At 52.0% G+C, this 12,672-nt stretch overlaps 1 protein-coding gene across 1 annotated transcript in view; it reads left to right on the plus strand.

The window, feature by feature from the left end:
* Window positions 1-580: 580 nt before the first annotated feature.
* Window positions 581-12,672, plus strand: part of ARHGEF18 (Rho/Rac guanine nucleotide exchange factor 18) — a 49,392-nt gene continuing 37,300 nt past the window's right edge. Inside the window, exons 1-10 of the mRNA XM_064637444.1 lie at window positions 581-758; window positions 5,847-5,983; window positions 6,396-6,913; window positions 8,792-9,002; window positions 9,609-9,735; window positions 10,385-10,442; window positions 10,657-10,701; window positions 10,980-11,060; window positions 11,442-11,547; window positions 12,057-12,231. Of these exons, the coding sequence (XP_064493514.1) occupies window positions 596-758; window positions 5,847-5,983; window positions 6,396-6,913; window positions 8,792-9,002; window positions 9,609-9,735; window positions 10,385-10,442; window positions 10,657-10,701; window positions 10,980-11,060; window positions 11,442-11,547; window positions 12,057-12,231 (1,621 nt within the window). The 5' untranslated portion in view covers window positions 581-595. The remainder of the gene's footprint in view (window positions 759-5,846; window positions 5,984-6,395; window positions 6,914-8,791; window positions 9,003-9,608; window positions 9,736-10,384; window positions 10,443-10,656; window positions 10,702-10,979; window positions 11,061-11,441; window positions 11,548-12,056; window positions 12,232-12,672) is intronic.

The raw sequence follows: 12,672 nt of genomic DNA on the forward strand, positions 1-12,672 counted from the left end.
CCTGGGCTCCAAGCCAGGAGGTACCTGTGGTTGTTCCCAAACTGGCTGTGCTCTGCTCAGTGAGGCCACAAGTGTCAGGTAAACAGCAGGGAGGAGGTTTGGTCTGGCCCAAGAGCCCAGCAGCTGCACTGGGATAAAACTTGACTTCTTCAGCCTAATTGAGGGATTGGGAGCAAACTTTGGAGCCAGTCTTGGCTGTGGGGATGGTGCCAGTCAAGAGCAGTGGCCTTGGAGACCTCGGAATGGGGACTTTGTTCTCTTGGGGCAGTTTGGAGTTGGCTGAGGTTGCTCCCACCTGCCTCCCTGCATGGGAGAGCTGAGGAGGGCTTGGAGAAAGGTCCTTGCCAGGAGATGGGGACTTGCTGTGAACTGCAGGAGGATGCTGATGTTGCAGACGGACGGCGTTTCGTGTGGTCCCTTGCAGGGGTTCTACCACAGCACTTGAAACCAAGAACAAAGGTACAAATGTCAAGCCTGTGGTCTTAACTCTTACTCTGCACTGCAGGTGACTCTTACCCAGTGTCACTTCAGGTTCTGCTCCTGCCAAACGGCCTGGAAGGTGGTGATTTGCCATGCTGACAGCTGACAGCCATGAATGGAGCTGGGAGGCTCTGGCAGAGGGGAAAGGGGTTGTGGTGTGCTAACAGCATGTTTTCTGTTTCAGTCTGCAAGCCTTGAACAGTGCTTGGGGGCTGTGTGTGTTCTGCGGCTGCTGATCCCCAGGTCCAGCTGTAGGAAGTCACTGACCCATCACACAGGTAGGAACGCCAGGGACCAGGAATTTCTCCCTGGCTACAGCTTCCATCAGCTGATACTTCTGACAAAACACTTGGCTCCTCCACTCCCCCCTTGGCAGCCCCTGGGCTGCAGCCCTGCAGCGCTGCCTTAGAGCGCGCTGAGCTCTGCTGTGCTCTGTGCTGGCGTCTCCTGCTCTGGGCTGTACCTTGCACGGGGCTCCCAAATGTCAGACTCGCTGCTCAACCACTCCTGGCCATCGTTTTCCAAGCACTGGAAGAAGAGATGGTCCTTTAAGCGAGGTAATGGCCTGTGTGTGGGGAGAGTGGGCTGAGAGCGTGTTGGGAGGTGGGCTGCTGCAGGATGGGAGGACAGCCTGTCCTGGGCTGAGTAAGTACCAAAGAACATTGGGGTCCCCAGGCAGAGCTTGTTTTGGGGTGCTACCCCTCCTCCCTGCAGGGGACACTGCCTAAGTGCTGGTTAATGCTTTTTGTTCCACTTCATCTTCTTTTCAAGGCACATAAATGCCTTCAGGAGCTGAGGAATGGGTTGAATATCAGCCTTCTGGTTTTGTATTAAGTTTGTTTCATGGCTGGCAGTGAGCTGGAGGTCCTGGTTCTTGCAGACAGCTGTCTCTGCACGCTGCCTGGAGAGAGCTTGGGGTTTGAGCAGATGCTGGGGAAAGATTCTTCTGGTCTTCCAGTGAGGGCTGGTGAGCACTGCCAGAGCTGTGCAGTTTGGGTGGCCCTGGCTGGGCTTCCCAGTGTCTGACAGCAGGGATGGGAAGTGACAGCAATTGAGTGAACTGACCTCATTCCTGCATGTGGTGCCATGACTTGGAAATAGGGAAGTGAGAGTCCTGACATTTGCAGTTCCAGAGAAGCTGGACACTGCTGTTCTTGCCTCCAAACACTACTTCAGGCTGACGATGTTGGATACCTTTACCTGTGGCATTAGAGCTTCTGGCACTCTTTCTCCTCCATTATTCCTTGACCCCTCCCAGTTCTCTTCTGATGTGGATGTGCAGGAGACCAAGATCCGAACTGAACACTTGAAGGAACGTCAGTTCAGAGCAGGAGGCAGGGTCCAGCTGGACACCCCACTCCAGCCTCCCCAGTGCCGTGCCTGCTGGGGTGGTTGTGCTCACTGGGAAAGCTCAGGTGAGCTGATTTCTCTAACAGATGAATCAGCCTCACAGTGCTCTCAAGCACTGACTGCTTTGGAGAGGACCTGGGTAGAATCAGCTCCTCTCAGCATCTGCTTTCAGAGCAGTTTGTCCCAATGGAGCTTGAGCTGTGGGCACAAAACATTGGGGTCTCACTCCAGAGTGAATCAGAGGGGCTGCAAATCCTCCTCAGCCCCGCCAAGACCTTTCAGCTGAGAGTGAGCAGAAAACAGTGCTGGCTGCCTGCTCCTCTGCACCCAACAGCCAGGCCTCAGGCAAGGTGATAAGGCAGCAGTTCCCTGTACAGTGTGTTACAGTGTGGGACAGCTTATCGTCCCCCTCCCCTGCCTGGGCTGCAGGAGCCAATCCCCACCACTGCCAACGAGGACAATGAGGGGCCCAGATCAGGCCAGGGTCTGCCCTTCAGCTCATTTTGGCACAGGGAGTTCAGCACTTGCTTTCCCAAGGTTTTTCCCTATGGCTCTGGACATCCTGCAACACAGTACGTGAAGGGCAGCTGGTGCAGGGCCAGCAGACCAGGGGCCAGGGGGAGATGGAATCATTTTTTTTTCTTGTCTGTGATGCTCCCCCTGGTTTTCCAACAGTCTCTACCCTGGCTGCTGGGAAATGCCCAGACATTCTGGTCTTTCCTTCCTCCTGGGATTGTTTCACATAGCAGAACTGCCCAGTGCCTTTATCCCAGTGCATTTGGTTTGGCCTTTCCCTGGTGGGAACGCAGACAATGTTTGATGTTGGAGGATGTGACTGGCGTGGTGAGAGCTGTCATCCGTTTTTCCTCTGACGTGTTTCCCTGTCAGCGTCAGCCTGGCTCCAGCGTCAACTGGGGACCTGTAGCATCCAGCACCGAGCTGGGGGCAGGTGAGGACAGGACACTGCTGGCAGAGCTCGTTCCAGTGCTGGCTGCTCTGGTGCTGTCACCTGCTGTGACACTCGTGGGTGCATCTCCAGTGACCAGCCTGTCCGAGGGAAAGCAGCAGAGGTGGCAGTAGGAGGGAGGGTTTGACTATAGGTCTGAGTTGGAATTATTAAAATCTCTGCTGAGCTCCCAGTGGCCTTGCACAAAGTTATAGCCAGGGCAGCTCATCCAGCTGATCCCATTGTCCCCACGGCATCAAACTCCCCGAGATTGTCCCAGATTGTCACATGCACTGGACACCTGTCACTGCTTCCTTCCTCCGCACGCAGCAGCCAAGGGTCCTCATGTTTCACCTGTGGGAAGCTCTGGCATAGTGCAGGGACCATCCCAGCCCAGCTTCCTCCCCAGCTCTGCCCTGGGAATTCCTCTGAGGAGGCTGCTCCCTGCAGCAATAACCTTTTATGGTTCCTGGCCAGAGGCGAATTAAGCAACTGCAATTCCTAATCTGCTTAATGTTCTCCTAAAGCAAAGAGTATTTGTTTTTGAAAGTGTCATTTTGTCATCCCGTCTAAAGCTTAAACTGAGGGAAGGTGACTGCTGCTGTCTGCCAGTGCCTGGGGGGCCAAGATTCCCCATCCCCTTATCACCACGCTGGACATGGATCCTTCCAAACAGGCTTCCATGCACTCGCATGGTCCAAGAGACTCAAGGGGCTCCAGAGTTTGCCACACTTGCTGATACTGGGTGACCACCTTGATGGTGGATATAGGGATGTTCACAGCCCCCCAAACCTGTCTCCCTCCTGTGTGTGCTCCACGCTGCTCCTTCCTTGCTCACCATCCCACAACTTTCCATCACTGCCTTGCCCAAGCACCCTCACAGCTCAGCTCTGCTCCTGGTGCCAGCCTAGCATCAACTGGCTGAGACTGAGATGTGGGAGCCCGGAATTGCCGTGGTTGGTGCTCACATATTGCCTAAAATGGTCTCCCCATGGCTGCAGCCTGTGAGCTGCGTGTCTCCGCCTCACAGCCACCATGCTCCCTGGAGCTGATTTATCGCGTGTTGAACCGAGTGTCTGAAGCCTCCGAGGAGGATTTAAGTCCTTTGGTGGGTCTGGAGGGGCTCTGTTGACTGCAGCCTATGCCTTTGGCCAAATCCTGAGCCCTGCATGGCACAGGCAGAGCACAGGGAATACTTTCCAGGCCTCCGTGGAGCTGACTCTGTTCCAGGGATCCACTTTAGAGCTGCACAGAGCCTTGTGCAGGCCCAGAGTAGCCTTGGCAGGATGGCCAGACCTTGAATGGGAGGAAAAAACTCTCTGTTTTCGCTAAACCTGTGGGCCAGGGCTCTGGTCTTTGTCAGGCCACCATCCTTGTCAACTCCAGCAGCCACATTCCTGCTGCCTCCCGGGCCTTTGCTGCTTTAACTGTGGGCAGTTCGCTGCTGAAGGGATGGCGAGAACAGGGAATCTCCTTTTTCTTCCTTCCTTGTACTTGTATGAGGGTCCTGGTCCCCCTGGGACCTTCCCCACCTCCTGGTTCCTTCCCTTGGGTCCATTCTTCCTTAGCCTTCATCCCAGCCTGTTTGGGGACTTCAATGGCTTTTACTGCTCACTGACACTTTTAGGTGCTGTTTCCTACAAGCTCATGCCAAAACCTGTGCTGGTTTAAAGGTGCATTGACTTCAAAATGCTGATTTTTCATTACGAGCTGAATCCAGATGAATTCAAGGAAAGCAAAAGGTGATGTTCAGTAAGTTACTAAACCTCTGCTGCTTGCAGGTGTGGCTCAGGAACATCCTGGACAAGAATTTGTCTATTCATTAAAAATGTCTTGTGAAGTAAATTTTACAACCTTGCTAGAAAGCCTGTTTCAGATTTTCCCTGCTCTTATAGCTAGAAAGCCCTTAATTAAAATAGTGCCTTCACAGAGTGTTTTCTTTCTATATTATTTATAGTCCCTCACTTGAAACCACCACAGACATTTAAACACACCAAACGCCCCTTAAAACAGAAAATCTGGCATCTGCAGTGTGTAGTGGGATCCAAGGAACAAACATCCCAACTATTCCTCATGTTTGCTGCCTTTTTTTAGTTGGCACCACACAATTCCTGGCTGAATTGTGGAGCTTTATAACCCACAGCAGGATGCGAGATTTCCAAGAGTGTGTTTCTTAACAATGTCTTCCTCACATTAATGTTTTTATACTTGGCTTTCCTGGTGTGTGAGCGATTTCTAGCAGTTTCCTGCTGGTTTTTCCCACTAGATAGATATGGCCACTTACAGTCTCTTGCTGTTGTTCTCTGCATCTTCAGAGATCCACCATGGTTCTTCAGCCAACAGCCTGGCTGTTTTCCCTTCACCTCAGCTGTGTGTATCCCAAAAGAATAAAAAGACCTCCGTGAGTCACGCAATGGTTTAGAGATTGTGGCTGAGGTTTACAGTGTGTCTCGCTCCATAGGAATGTGCTTCACTCAGTTGGAAGATCTATTGTACCATGACACACATTCAGACCATGGCTTTGTTTCTCAATGAGTTATCAGGAGGTGTACGCACACTCAGGTTCACATTCCTGCGTGGGGAAAATGCACAGGAGTGAGCTGTGCTCCCACTATTGCTCTGCACATTCAGTGTTGTCTGGAGTCAATAATGTGCCTCCAAGTTGCCTCCCAGTGGTATCCTTTATTCCTTAAGGATGAAAAGAAAATTTCTGACAGTATTTTTATTCCTAGATTTCTGCTTCAAAGGTCCATAATATCAATAACAGCCATCAAAATGTGTTTGAGTCTTCTTCTTTTACTGTGGAAATGGCCTCTGCAGCATAGGACATCTGACATGGGTCTGGCTGGGATGGCGAAAGCCTGGTCTCTGTCCTTGCACATGCTGCAGTTCAAAGGATGAGATTTCTGCTGTTACAGAATCCCTGCACCAGGATCAAGGCTGCTGTGGTCTAGAGATTGCCTGGCACTGTCTATCTTTAAGGGGCAAGGGAGCAGAACACCCGATTGCAGCTGATTTTCCATCTCTCCCAGCTATCTGGTTACCCGCTGTGACCTTCTCTGTTTTGCAGGGTCTGACTGCAAGCCATGTTTACGGGAATTCACTGATCACCGCACTCCTGCTTTGGAGTATCCCACCCTCAAAAGCTTCCTCCCATCCCTCATTGCTGAGGATGACTCCTTCTGCACCAACATGGCTGAAGAGAAGGCAAGTGTCTTCTTTCCTTCTGCTATTCCATGAGGCAAGAGCCAGGGTCAGCAAGCTGGCTGGTCAGCTCCACATCCAGAGGGATTTGTGGCAGAGTAAGAATGGGGGAAAGGGGTACTGATCCAGATTGTCAGGGAATACAAGGTTATATTACTTCTGTCGCTGGGAAAAATCATTCCTGAGTGCTTTGTATTGGTGTTGGGGGAAATAAAGCACAGAGGGACCCTGAGATGGTGGGGCTGGGGCAGGTATGACTTTGAGAGGCAGTAAGAGAGGGGTGCAATTAGAAAATCTGATTTAAGAAACGCATCTGCAAGTCTGGTCCTGCTCTGCACCTGAGTTCCGCATGGGAGGTGTCCTCTCTGCAGGATCAGTGCAAGGCTCTCAGGTGGGATTTGTTCTGCCTTTGCAGGAGGATTCATCTTCCACAGAGCTGGATGTGCCAGCAGCAGACTCGCACAGCAGCACGGAGGATCTCCTCGCAGACTCTGCTCTCCACGGCACTGAGTATTACAAAGATCTGGGGCTCCTGAGCACGCCCATTGCCAAAACAGCTCCAGAGACGGCAGCACAGCCAGAAGAAGGATCCCAGGCCGTGCCTGCTGTTTGCTTATTGGAAGAGAGACCAGGAACTCTGAGCAAACTGTCTGTGGATGTTGCTTTCTCCAACCCCATTTCCTGCTTGATGCGTTACGGCGAGGTCGAATGCTGCTTTCTCAACAAAGGCCACGTGTGCCCCTGTGCAGCGGGGCCAGGAGATGGAACCAGCACTCCTGAGTGTCCTGCAGAGGCAGACAAAGAGCTGGACCTGCAGGAGGCCCAGGACCTGCAGGAGGCCCAGGATTCCTTCCCCACACTGGTGAGATCTATGTCCACCTCTCGGAGGCACAGCTGGGAGAGCCCTTTGTCACCAGTGGACTGCAAGCGCAGGTACAGTGAGACTGCGCAGGACTGCGAGCACAGAGACTGTGAGAGATATTTGATATATACAGTGCAATGATGGTGTGTGAGGCTGGGGCTGCTGCTGGGTGGTCTCCCTCACTTGTCAGCATCTGCCAGAGCAGCTGGACGCCCACTGCTCATGTTGGGTGGGATGTGGAGGAGCAGATGCTAGAGCAGCAAGAGGATTTAATGTCTCTTTGGCAGTAGGAAGGTCCTCTTTTCCTGATCTTGAGGCCAGAATGAGGATCTCTCATCTGGAGAGAACTCATTTCTGTCTGGAGGTAACCTTAAACAGCATCAGCTGCCCCGATGACCTCCATCCTCTGGCTCAAAGGGAATTTTTCCCATCACAGAGAGATTAAGAGAGCTCTGTCAAATCCTTTTTCTTCTTGTCTGTGAGTTGGCTTGGTGAGGCCTGTGTCTGCAGTCACCGTGAGGGAATGGCCTGAAGCTGTGTCAGGGGAGGTTTCAGTTGGATATTAGAAAAAGATGCTTCCCCCAGAGGGCGGTGGGGCACTGAAGAGGCTCCCCAGGGCAGTGGTCACAGCACCAAGGCTGACAGAGCTCAAGGAGTGTTTGGATGATCCTCTCAGGCACAGGATATGACTCCTGGGGTGTCCTATGCAAGGCTGAGGGTTGGACTGGATGATCCTTGTGGGTTCCTTCCAGCTCAGGATATTCTGTGATTCTGTATGCTCCAGCCCTCTGCCCTCCACGTGACTGCAGAGGAGGTTGTGTTTTGTAGCATGATGCTGAGCTCTGGGAGCAGAGTCAGGCCTGGAATTCCTGCCATCCTCTGCTCCTGCCACAAGAATGCCTTGACCTCCAGGTTCCTACATGAATGCTTTCCCTGCTGACAAATGTATTGATCTCCCAGCTGACTGGGATTTAGGTGCAAGCCAGCAAGGACTATTTTTATCTCTCCTCCTTATATGGTACCTCAAAATTATCTTAGCCTGAAATCTTGGCAGTTCTTTATCAAGCTCAGGCTTTGGTTCTCAGACCTCTTGTTGCCCCATGCGCTGTGGATCATTCACAGTTTATACTGGAAGAGGCACAGGAGGAACAGCAGCCTGGAGCAGCTGTGTCAGGGACATATTCTGTCCACTCTCTGGGTGATGAAGCACGTGTGAGCATGAGGCCAGGGAAGGGTAATATGCCCCACTCTTCCCTAAGCAAACACTTCCTGAAGCCTGTCTGTGGCAGCAGGAATGAGGTGACTGTGATCTGCAAACAGAACCCATGCAGAGACTAAGATTTTCCACTGAGCTCTATCCATCGTTTTGCTCCTGTGCTGTTGGCACTGCAACAGCACTTGGTGTGCAGGACATTGTGGGCACTGGGGGAGCTGGTCCACCCCTCATTTTCCAGAAAATAATTTCTTTTTCCTTCCACGAAGCTGGGCCCTTGTGGGAGCAGGATTTAGGACATGATGCCACAGTGGTGATGTGATAAACATCATCATCTACCACTTCTAAATGCCCAGAGGGACTTTCCTGGTGTGGCAGCTGACAGGGCAGCAGCTCTTGGGCAGGCAGGCCAGGCTGCAGCCCAGGTGGCTGCACAGTCTCAGAGGTTGCTAAGAGATGAGTGTGAGCCATCCAGCACTAAACATCCCGGGTGACCAAGGAGCTGAGGGACTCGCTGATGGCAGCCAGAGGAGCTGTTTTTAACAGGCTCAGGACTTGGTGTCCAGGCTGATGCTTCCTGGCATTTCCTTTTCCATGTGCCTGTTGTTGTGACCCTCCTTGTCCCAGATGCATGAGCGCTTTAGGACCATCCACCCAAGAACATTGCAGGAGCTATGCCATGCCCGGCACATTGGGACATGCCTGCTAAACTGGCTTGTTCCTCTCCCCTGATCAGGTTCAGCCTGGATGTCACAGAGATGGGCAGTGACCCAGAGCAGGAGGATGTGGGGAAGAGAAGCCAGTCCTGCCCGCAGCCTCACGTGTCCCTTCAGCTGCCCAAAGGGGTGCTGGGAGCCTGGAGCAGTAGCAGGGCTGGCACAGTGATCAAAGTGGAGATAGAGCCGCTGCTCCCGAAGCTCACGATGGGCCCCAGCCTGCAGGAGGTGGTGAGTGGGGAAGGCTGTGCACGGGGGCAGGAGGGAGAGCTGGGGGGGCAGAAGGGTCTGCCGCATGCTGGGCTCCTTCAGTGCCAGCATTGAACCGGGTATGCCAGGAGGTCTGCAGGAATCTCAGCAAGAATGAGCCTCCTCTGCTCCAGGGCAAACTGCCCTGTCTTGCAGGATAAAGGCCCTGGGAGATGCTGAAGCACAGCCCTCTTTCCCCATATATCTAGCGGGAATTTCCCTTAATGCAGCCTGAGCCTGTTGCCTCTTTTCCTGTCACTGTGCACCTGTAAGAAGAGTCTAGCTCTATCTACTCTATAATCCTCTGTCAGTGAATTGAAGGCGGGAGTGTCACTCCCCTTCTTTGGACTCAATGACAATTGATACATGTTCTAAAAAGTGAGAAGTGCCTAAGAAGGTTTCAGTCCCAAATGTCACTTGCTCCAGCTTCCCTGGAGCCCAGACCTGAGGCCGACAAACAGTTGGGCCTTATGTATCCTGCATCATAACCCTGACAAAACAGGAGGCAAGGGGTGAGGAATCAGCTGTGATGGAGGCTCCCTTGGTACACAAAGCACCAAAGATGTCCATGACTTTTTACTTCTCCAGAAATGTGTCAACAATGGGAAGAGACTGAGGTCCAAGTCTGTCCCAGAGACAGAGACCGTTGCCTGTGAGACCGTTGCCTCCCCTCAGATACCTCTCAGTTTCAACACTTCTCTTCCAGTTGTGGAAGGTTGGTATAGACTATATCCATGGCATTAAATGAGTTCAAGGTGTGATTAAGAAGATAAAAAACTGGAGCTGTAGCCTCTGCAAGCCTGGACATCCTCTGCTTACCCTTCCACATGGTCTCAATAGCTGCAGAAATACAAAGCCAAGCTGACTTTGAGTCTGGCCCTGGCTAACAGTGCAGTCTAAGCTCAGTCATGCCCATCCCCAGTGACACAATGCCACACAACCTCTCTGTGGCAGTGTGTTGGTCACTCCCTACTCACACAAGGCCCACATGTGAGGACTGGCCCAGAGCTAAATGTAGAGACTTAATAGCACAGCCTGGGAAGTGGAGGGGAAGCTGGGTGTCATGGGGAGGGTCTCTGGGGTTGGATCAGCTCCTATCCCTGGGCTGCAAAGCAGGATCCTCAGTAGTTACTTTAATACAGACTGGAGAGGGGAGGGGTAACATAGAAAATGATGTAGCCTTCACCTCGCCCACAGAAATGCAGAGCAGCTTCTTCCTTCCTAACTGCTCCTAGCATTTCTTCCTCCTCATTAAAGGCAGAGTGGGAGCCCAGCAAGATTAACAGGGTCCAGTTGCATATCTTGCAATGTAGTGTTCTACAAAGGTAAACCAGGTTTTCTGCTGAGAGCATTGTGTGTTCCAGGTGTTGAACCCCCTGCTCTGGAGGTGCTGGAGAAGGACCACGTGTCCCCAGACCACGTGTAGGTATTGTCAGTCCCGGCTGTTTTGAGAGGAAAGAGATTCTTGGGTGTATCTGAGCTACTGGGGATGCAACAGCAATGGAGATCCCACTCCATGCTGGGGCACAGCTGAGTAGTTGGTCTTAAACCAGCACTTGAGGCTTTGTGGGATGCAGAATGTCTGTGCAAGGACATTTTCTAATCCCTCCCTTCTCTTTTGCCCCATCCCTGGTAGCTTAAACGTCCAGAAGGTTCTTCAGGAGCTGAAACATTACCATGGGTAAGTGTGTGTGGGAGAGGGATGTGGATGGGGATGTCACAGGACCCATCTGGCAAAGGACACTCGGTTCCTTGAGGGGCAAATCCCCAGGGTACCAGAATCACTGATTTCTTCCAGCGAAACTCTGGTAGAATTGCAAGGAGAAGGGACATTTCATATGCCTCTTCTGTAACTCTAAAGGTGTTCCTGCCCCATCTCCAAAGACAAGACTTTCTGCTGACCCAGAAGTTCTGCTCTTGTGTTCTTTGCTGTGTGTCTGATGCCTTTTCCCTGACCAGGGTGAAGCAGAGAGCTTGTGTGCAAGAAGGCAGTGACTCTTCCCAGCAGAACATCACTTGGTTTGAGTTCCTGTCTAACGAGTAAGTGACACAGAGGGTAACCCACACACTTCATGTTCCCAGAGCAGACTGATTTCAAGCCCCCCTCCATCTAAGCTCTACTGCCTTGCTAATCCTGAGTGCAGGACACTGGTATTGCAGGGGTTCAGCCAGGATCGGGGCACTGAATAACACCACAGACACAGACAGAACTTGCACACACAGTTTGAAAGTTCAGCTCCTTATTTGCAAGTGTCTCATTAATAAATGACATGGCTGATGCCAAACCAGATCCTCCAGGAGATGGAAAGCTCAGACTTGGGGTTCTAAAATAATGCATTAATGAACTTTATCAGTGATCTCCCTGAGCTGGGCTTGGCCAGTGGATTTCCCCTTCATTAAGATGTTTTTGTTTTATTTCAGAAATGAGGACAGTGGGAAGAGCGATAAAGCAGAGAAAGGCACAAAGGTGATGAGACGCCTGAGTTCCCTACGGAGCCGAGTCACTGGATCCTGGCAGAAGGATAAGGTGAGGGAGAAATGCTGAATTTGTGAAAGGAATTGTGAAATTCTTCAAGTAGAAAAGGGGATCTGACCCCAGAGAGTAGTCGGCTGGATTGCTTTTGGGTGGCCAAGGCCTCTGTCTTGGTCAATAGATGCACTGTGCCTCCTAACATAGTGCACGGGACAGAGTGATCCCCAACTTCCATCCCACCCTTCTCTATAGGGCATGTTCTAAATGCTCCTGTGCTGCCTTAGTTGTGCAGAGCAAGAGGAGTGCCTTGGCTGGGTGACTGCCTGGATCACCCTCTGTGGCAGGGAAGAGCCTGCAGAGACACAGCCAAGTGCTGTATCCTGCCCTTTGTCACACCTAGACTGGACCTAGACTAGAGGAATTTGCTCAAACCTTTGGGAAAGCACTGCCATCCCACTGTACCTGAACCCACCAGCTTCCTGCACACTCCTTTGTAGCAGCGGGGAAAGGAACACGTGGGCAGTGCAAGGCCTGTGACGAGCTGTGTTCTTCTCTCCTTCCAGGGTAAGAACAAAGAGCAGCCAAAGGAGAGAGAGAAGGAGAAAGACACAAAGGAGCCAAAAGAGAGGTGGAAAGAGATCAGTGGGCACCAGCTTGTGCCAGGGGTTTTCTCCAGCTGCACCAGCTGCTCACTGTGTGCCAAACCTCTTGTGAATAAAAGTGGTCTGCAGTGTCTGAGTGAGTATGGCTGTCACTGCCTGGCTCTGCCCCAGCCTCTGCTCCCACCTCCCCTCCAGCCCAGCCTAAACCAGCCTCCTGGATTGCCTAAACCAGCCTCCTGAATTGCTCAAAGCAGCCTCCTGGATTGCTTCACTTCTCTGCCTGGCTTGGCTCTACCCCACCACCCTGCTTGGCCTGGCTTGGTTGTTTCTCTGAAGAGTCTAAACAATCTCTAAATCCTGCCTGGATTTATCCTCATTTTCTTTGGTCATTTGACCATTTCCTGCCCCTTTCTCCCAAGGAGGGTTCTAGGTCAACTTCCCCTTCACTAATTTTCTTTTTCCATGAAGTTCTGCTTTGCCTGAACAAATATCCCAACTGCCTGAGTGCAGCTGGATCTTTTAGGCTGTTTGTCACAGCTGCAGTGATGTTTCAGCTCAGCATCTGCCCTATGCATGG

Source organism: Pseudopipra pipra, chromosome 27 (assembly GCF_036250125.1).
Source record: "Pseudopipra pipra isolate bDixPip1 chromosome 27, bDixPip1.hap1, whole genome shotgun sequence".
Lineage (NCBI taxonomy): Eukaryota > Metazoa > Chordata > Aves > Passeriformes > Pipridae > Pseudopipra > Pseudopipra pipra.